Source organism: Aplidium turbinatum, chromosome 9 (genome assembly GCF_918807975.1).
Source record: "Aplidium turbinatum chromosome 9, kaAplTurb1.1, whole genome shotgun sequence".
In the NCBI taxonomy this organism is placed as follows: domain Eukaryota; kingdom Metazoa; phylum Chordata; class Ascidiacea; order Aplousobranchia; family Polyclinidae; genus Aplidium; species Aplidium turbinatum.
This window is the reverse complement of record NC_137480.1, coordinates 15,881,702-15,889,637: the sequence shown is the minus strand read 5'-3', so window position 1 is coordinate 15,889,637 and position 7,936 is coordinate 15,881,702. Positions and strand designations below refer to the sequence as shown.

The window sequence follows — 7,936 nt, the reverse complement described above, 5'->3', positions numbered from 1 at the left end:
CTAGATCAGTTGGTTAGCATGTAACTTCATGAACGAATGTTTATGATCAAGCAGCGCTGGTTTGACTCTGGGGGTGTGCAATTGAGCAACGCACGTTAAAGACTGCTCCCCATTTAGCGGCATCTTATGGATGGAATAATTCCCAGTCAGCAAGACTTCAACAATCGGAAACTATGTCAATCTTGGTGACCAAGCCTGCGTCAGTGATTGAAAGCCTCTACAAGTTGCAAAACTGCTAGGATTAAGCTCAGCAAGAAAGAAGCTTTCCCAGTCCGAGGATAAAGATTCAATCAACCAATAAAAATGGCCTGCTTACATAAATAGGCCTACAGTATTCTCTTCAAGACTTCCTATAAACGTCGGCAGCAGTGGCCGAGTGGTTAGCGCGTTGGGCTCGCAGTCGAGAGCCTGCATGTTCGACTCCAGCCACCCGCAATTGCTGTTGTTTCTCTGGGCAAGAAACTTTACGATAATTGCCTCTACCCAGTGATCGATTTCGAGTAATGGGTAGTACCAAATTTAAGTCATTCATAAGTAGAGTAGACAACCGGAAACAGACACTGCCGTCGGCTGCAGCATGGGTCAGGTGTATGTCGGAAGACGTACACCGATGTATAGCGCTCAAGTCCGCTTTCCCGCAATACAGAATAAAGATAAACAAACAAACAAACTTCAAATCAAGACTTCAAAACTTCTTATTGCTTCTTGATGTGTCAAATGAAGTGTTGCCAGATATTTTGGTTGGTTTTGAATCTTTATCCTCGGACTAACCACAGTCTCTATATTAATATAGAGACTGTGGACTAACCATAGACTGGACTAACAAAGCCTTGAAAGGTTATTCCTGGTAGTTTCGCATGCTTGTAGTCAGGCGCGGATTTATGGGGGGGCCAGGGGGCCCGAGCCCCCCTCGAAATGTTGTGAGGAATTGTTGAAATTGTATGTTTCCGCATCAAATGATTTGATATGCTTCTAAACAGCTGATATTAGTCCCACGGCAGACTTAACTTATCCCGGGGAGGGGGGAGGAATATGTTTTTGCTATTGTTATGGTTGAAATTATCCATCGATCAGACTTCGTTATTTTCTTCCATACAATTTCAAATACATTTTAATAGCAACATTTGTTGGAGCTGACCCAAATGAAACCAACGCTGAACCAAATGACGTCAGTTGAAACAATCTGAAACCTTGGTTGGCTGTTTTATAGTTTTTAGTCTTCATTATAATTTCAATTAATTGCCGTAGCCTATATGCCTGAAAACATACGAATATCCAATTGGTCATGGACACTGCATGCAGAGTTTTAAACCAGATTTCAAGTTTACTTTGCATGCTTAACAATTTTTATTTAAGCAAAATTTATTTTCTAAACATTTACAATTGATGAAAATGGCTGTTTTAATGTCTATTTCATAGCATATCGTAGGCTATATGTCCTAGTATCATTGTTCATATCTGTTTTATCTTTTTCTTTCTTTTTAGTTGCTTTTCAAATTTTCTGCCCCCCCCCCCCCCCCCGAAAAAAACTCCTAGATCCGCGCCTGCTTGTAGTGTAGAGGCTCAGGCTCTTAATGCATTTTTAAAACTTGCAGCTAAATAACGACCAAAACCAGGAAGAACAAAAAGTTGTAGAAATAGAATTTATTGTATTAAAATTGGTTCGAAATGAAACCAAACGAAACGAATCAACCATTCCTATTGTCATATTTTAAACTGATAGTCCTGCTTTGGTATCATGCACGTTATAACGTCCGAGTTTTGTCGCTCCTACTTTTTTCTAGACCTCTGCTATGCTTGTCATATATTGTTTTTTCGTTGTGATCGTCAGAAATAAAAACAAACTGAACTGAACTGAAGTTTAGAGTTCACAATTCTACTCTGGCCTCTACCAGGAGTGTGGAATCGAAAGGATTTTCGCATGTACGGAGTCGTTAAAAAAGCGACTCTAGATTGATGCAAAACGATGAACCATAAAGTTATTGCATGTAATCTTTTTCAAAATATATTGTCTTGTTCTTTGTGTTGCGCTCTTAAACTTTACTAGAAAATAGAAGAGTTTGTTCTTGTGGTAGCCACTTTAACAAGTCGAAATTCTGCCACTGCGAATGACTACAATGCAACCGCCAACCAATCAGAACATGTTATAAGAGGCTACCGTCTAATTGTGACCCTTCTAGCACTCAGCAAGAGAGTTAATGCTTGTTTTGAACTTTATTTGGTAATTACAGAAGAAAAAGAGCAATAGCAGTGGTGGGAATCGAATCCGCATCAACGAAATGACTACTTTCTAGCCCTAACCCCTAAGCCAACCAGCTGACAAAAAATCCATCACTTAATTTGCTTTCTATCATCTTCTTTTCGCCATTTTTTTAAACCGTAGCTTATGATTGGTTGGCGGTTTCATTCTAGTCATTTTCAGTGGCAGAATTTCGACTTGTTAAAGTGGCTACCTGTTCTTGTCAGTTTTCGAAAAGTTGCCGATTTAATTTCGATCGCAACTGAAATCAAGTTTAAAAAAATACGAAAATTTTAAAAAAGACGTAACACTAAATCTGAAGTCAGACTCTGACTTTCAGAGTCGATCGGTCATAAATCGAGGTGTCGGAACTTGGAATCGTATAATTTTCGCCCGAATCCATAGCTTCACTACCCTGCTGATTTGTGATTTCTGACTGCACTTTCCTAGACATTTACTCTATTTTGATCAGCAGACCTTAACTAACTGGCAACACTTAGCTTTTAATAAATCTTATTCTTGATAGCAAACAGCTTTTTTGTTTTATATTGATTCATTTTATTCTTCGTCATTAAGGCGCCCAGGACGAAAAAGATACTACTTAACTAACTACAAATGTGAATTGAATTTGCCTGTTGCAATATTGATGTGGATGAGCAGTCATCATAATAATAATAGGATGAAGAAAAAAAATTGCACATTTATAGCCTAATACAAACCCATCCTCAGGCAAAAGCCTGTTTCAATGTGGCCCAGGAGAGCGAGGTGTTGAGCTCTTTTTATAATCAGGCTGCGCAATGCACATCACACAGTAGCCTATAACGATTAGGTTCGAAATCCAGTTTAAGTTATTGTTTTTGTCCTGGTGAGTAGTGGAATGGATAATGTCCTGATGGTGTTGATGAAGCTCTCGTTCCCTTTTGTGACGGTACAGTAGCGTATTGATAATAGAGTGCTGCGTTTGCTGTTAATATCTACAAACATAAAAATACAGCACAAGTAGTCGTTAGGTTGACCTAATCTTTTTGGTAGGCCACATTAATGTTAGGTACGGTAGGCCTAATCTTTTGTAGCCTATTTATTTTTGATTTCAACTGAAATCTGCTCAAGAATGCAAGTTACGGCCTTTCAACGTGGTCTTTCTATTGAGTACCGTATCTGTTTTGCTTAAATGTTTTAGTTTGTGGACAAAAAGTAACTTTGTATCAATCTTTGTAATTGAAGAAGGAAATTCGTTCCATGTTTTTGCACCTGTGAATTCTATTGAAAACTGAGTAAGCGTGTTTGAGAAGTATGGAATGTTTAGAAAATCAGAATCATGGTTTTTTGTAGACAAGCTGTGAACCTCTTTGACATATTTAAAAAGGTTGGAGAAGCAATCTGGTAGGAAATTGTTATGAAATTTAAACATGAAGACCAATGTCCAGTTTGAACAATTGTTCAATTGACATCGGGATCTTGCTACAACTACTGTATCATTTGTGGGACAGAAAATACGATGAAATTTGTCACAAATTTTTTGAAGTTTTTGGATAAGTCCTTCATTGCCATATTTCCAAGTCGTGATACAATACCCCATGTTGCTTTCAATTAAAGATTGGTAAAACCATTGGTATTAAGAAGAATTGAACTATGGACCAACCTTTTTGGGCACCAATGGCTCAACTGTCCTCATGTCAAACTTAATAATAAAAACATGAGACTGTATTGGGTTCGAGTATAAAAAATTTCTCCATCATTCAAATTGTTTGTTTTCTTCTAACTAACCGAGATATGACATCTGCCAAAAATAGCAGGCTTCAACAAATCTGTATTGGCAACCCCATCAAGAAACAACAGTGACCAAAAACTGGAGGTTAATTTCTTGACTGAGAAAAGGCTGAATGCCACTCCCTAACTCCAAACGGAAGGTTTTTTGAGAGTCTCGACAGATATGTGATACTTTTTTTATTTGCTTCCATACACAAGCTACAACTGGTTTGGCCTGCTATGACTTGTTTTGTCAGGGACGATAAGCTGTAGGCTATGTGCCACTAGTTAAATGCATGGTCATTGTCATTAAGATGTCATGCAGTGATTATTGTCATCAACAATCAATGAAATTCTAGCGGGATGGTGATGACTGCTATCAATACAGTTGTAAGTATCAGGGAGAAATCAAATTAAGTGCAGTGTTTTCACGTAAATTTTGTCAAAAAGAAATGTAAATATTTGAAGTTTGACTTTTCTCTATAATCTGCGATGGCATTGAGAAGCTTCTTGTGGGTTTTTTGCAACGTGGTGCTCACTTTAGTGCTGAATTAATGAAGCATTTAAATTGAAACACTATGTACGTATCAAGTATTCTCAATGGTTGCAAAGCCAGCCTTTTCACAGAGCGAAAGTGAATGCAAATAAATGATATGAGCATGTAAAATGCATTTTGGTTGATCTTGTTGTTCAGAGAAAAATAGTAAGCCTGGTTCACAAGATATTTTATATCAGTATAGACCAGGGGTCACCAAACTTTTTTCTCTGAGGGCCGTATTGCTGCGAGATTAACAGCTGCGGGCCGGATGCAAATTGCGAAAAAAGTCAGCGGTGGAATAGCAAAGTTGTGATGAAAATCTAAAAGTTGCTGGAAAAGTTATCCTCTGCTGTGATACACTACAGGGCATCGAGCTCTTGAAAAAACATTACATCTTTCCAAATTTGTCCTAGACTGTCCCATTTGTGGTGGCCTAATGATAAAAACAAAACACCAACATGTAGGCTGCCTGATGAAAAAATGTACAAATTCAACATACAACAACGAACTATAAAAACAAACAATTTTAACAAAGAAATCTCTATTACACAAAAAGGCAAAGCCAAATCAGGTTGCCTGTAGCTCAACAGCAACGTCAGTCCTTTACAAAAAAGTTTGGTAATTTTTTTCCTTAACAGTTGTAGTGCAGCTGTTATTTCCGCAGCACGTTGTGGGCCGGATGAAATCAGTTTGCGGCCGTAGTTTGGTGACCTCTGGTATAGACTATAGAAGGTTACCAGCTCCGTAAAAGGTTGGGAACCATTGCTTTAAAGTATATAAATATATACATGTGTTACAGTGTGGAAGACAGTTGCTATAGGATTTTTGCCTGAAATAACTACAGACCTGTAACTCTTTTTTTATTCTCTTTAGAGTGCACAGAAGTGTTTTATTTTAAACTGCTGCAAAAACTCATAATACAATTTACAATTTTATGTTGTACTTCATGTGATCATGTCAAGGGTTGGTGAAAGGTATACTGATGTACATGAACAAGATGAAAACATTGATGTTCAATTGGAGCAGTCATCAGATATTCCAAGTTCTCGTTCGTCTGTCTCTGATGAACACAAAACTAAAAAAGAAAAAGCTCACAAAAGTTGGTCCAAAATTTTCCGACCATGGAAATGGAAACGAAAGAAAAAAAGCGAAAAGTTCTCAAACACTGCAAGTACTCTGGAACGCAAAATCTCTGTTCGGAGTACCAGAGAAGAACTTTTGAAAAGGGGTGTACTATCCGAATCCAATGGTCCTTCAGTTCCTTCTGAAGAGACTATACCAGAGGAACCAAATGCTCTTGTTCAAGATGCCCAGGTCACACAAGCCAGTATGCTTAATGAAATTACAAATAGAAACCGGGCGGCAACCGCCAACCAAAATAAGGCAATGAAACCGCTCTACCTGCATCAAAAATATCCTTCAGATGAAGTGACAAGAAATACAAACCGAGATTATAAACAACATCAACACAGGCACTCCTACCAAGTGGCAACATCATCAGATTATTCAAGAGATGTTGCAGAGAGAGATTCTATCATGCCAATTGTGAATGTTGGTCGTTTTCAAATACCTAACGCAGACGGTAATAAATCCATTGCTGTTGGTTTATTTGGAAAAGCTCATGGTACTAATTTCTCTAGGTCAACTGTAAATTCCAGCTCAAAACCATATGAAGGTTCTCGGCCACCACAACCCATGGCTAGAACCTCTATGGGCATAAGATACAGTTCTGAACGTCCAACCGTGCCCCCAAACAAGCCACAGAACTTTGGCAAAGGTGATGCTGGTGGAAATCATCAACCATTTACAACACCACCGTTAATGCCACCAAATTTAGCTTCTCGTCTTTCACAAGATGTAAGCAAAGCTATGGAGGGAAACCTAATGCCGAATCAGCGACATCATTCAGATCCAGATACATCTAATGTTCATAAAGATTTTTCTCAACAAAATGCAAGAAGAACATCGGCAGAGAACTCGTTACCTCGCCCTGTTGCTGCTAAAAGAACGTTTAAAAACATTCCACCTATCCCAAGTAGTCAGCCTACATCAGGTTCAAATCTACTTGCTCAAAAAGGCCCCCCTCCAAAGCCCCCACCTAAACCTGCAAAGTATTTCAATACCAACCCCCGTGACCAAACTTCCAGAGCCAATCCATCGTATGAACTATCTACTAACGTGCAAACAATAAATGAATCCAAAAACTCAGCAGTCATTTTTGCTGCAAGTGCAGACATAATACAAAAAACAACACAACTAAATATACCTCAGTATCTACAGCCCCCTCACTCCTATTCTCAAAATGATTATGACTCGGACTCATCAGGTTCAGTTCTATATAGAGATGATGATGAAGAAGAAGAAGAGGAGGAGGAAGATGTGCCAGTTGGCGGTTTAGCTGCCAAAGTGGCAAGAAGAGACACTTTAAATTTACGATTAGCAAATCATCCTGATAAAAATGAACAGGAAAAGCAAAATCTTATTCCTGGTTCTCATATAAGTGAGGATGATAAGTCAACTGTTAAAAGAAACCTTACGCGCCGTTTAAGTCAACGTCCTCCTAAGTCTGAGCTACAAGAACGGAACATTTTGCCCAATGACAGTGTTGAAGAACGTTTTAAAGAAAGAGAAAAGGTTAAGAAACAGTTAAGTAGAAAATTGTCAATGCGACCAACCGTTAAAGAACTTGTAGAAAGACAAGTTTTGATTAACTGGCATGAGTACGTTGAAGTGTACGAAGTCCAAAACTATGATCGTCGTGGAGACAAGCCATGGACTAGATTAACACAAACAGACAAGGCTTCTATTCGCAAGGAGCTAAACGAATTCAAGTCCAATGAAATGAACGTTCACGAAGAGTCGCGTCGTTACACTCGTTTTCATAAGCCATAACTAGTTGTTATTGCTGCCCCAATGTATTAAAATTTATTTCATGACATTGTAACGTATTCAATTGCAATCGACAATTTATCTCATGTGCTTTTTTTAAATAGCACAGGGACTTCAGAGCTCTAGAACAAAAAGTTTTCTGTTTACCATGTGTTTTGGCATGGATTCTTTTCATGCTTGATTATCTCATGTGAATACCATAACATATCCTAGCACGAAGTGGTTAAATTGCATCATATATTGAGGCAAATGTACTTTTTATCTTCATGCATTGCTTTATACATAGTCCTTTTCAATTTCATTCGTGCCACTGCTTGATACAAGAGCACATCATATACCGGTATGTCTAAGGGATAAATTCCATTTTATTGCAATGAAAGAGGGTAAAGTGTTTTGCAATCTTTATGAGCATTAGCAAACTCAAGAATTTATACACTAAAATTATAAGTGATTTCACACATTTTGATATCACCTGTTTTTCCTGAAAAAGGTTCAAAAAATGTTACCGTACTTTAGCTGAA

At 38.1% G+C, this 7,936-nt stretch overlaps 1 protein-coding gene across 1 annotated transcript; it reads left to right on the top strand.

The window, feature by feature from the left end:
• Positions 1-5,419: 5,419 nt before the first annotated feature.
• On the top strand, positions 5,420-7,452 carry LOC145776739 (uncharacterized). The gene has a single exon (XM_082587965.1). The coding sequence runs from the start codon at positions 5,481-5,483 to the stop codon at positions 7,416-7,418; it is 1,938 nt and encodes a 645-aa protein (XP_082444091.1). The 5' UTR covers positions 5,420-5,480; the 3' UTR covers positions 7,419-7,452.
• Positions 7,453-7,936: the final 484 nt, after the last annotated feature.

What these genes read in the sequence shown, in the direction of transcription:
- LOC145776739 (XM_082587965.1), top strand. Translation starts at nt 5,481, where the DNA reads ATGTCAAGGGTTGGTGAAAGGTATACTGATGTACATGAACAAGATGAA.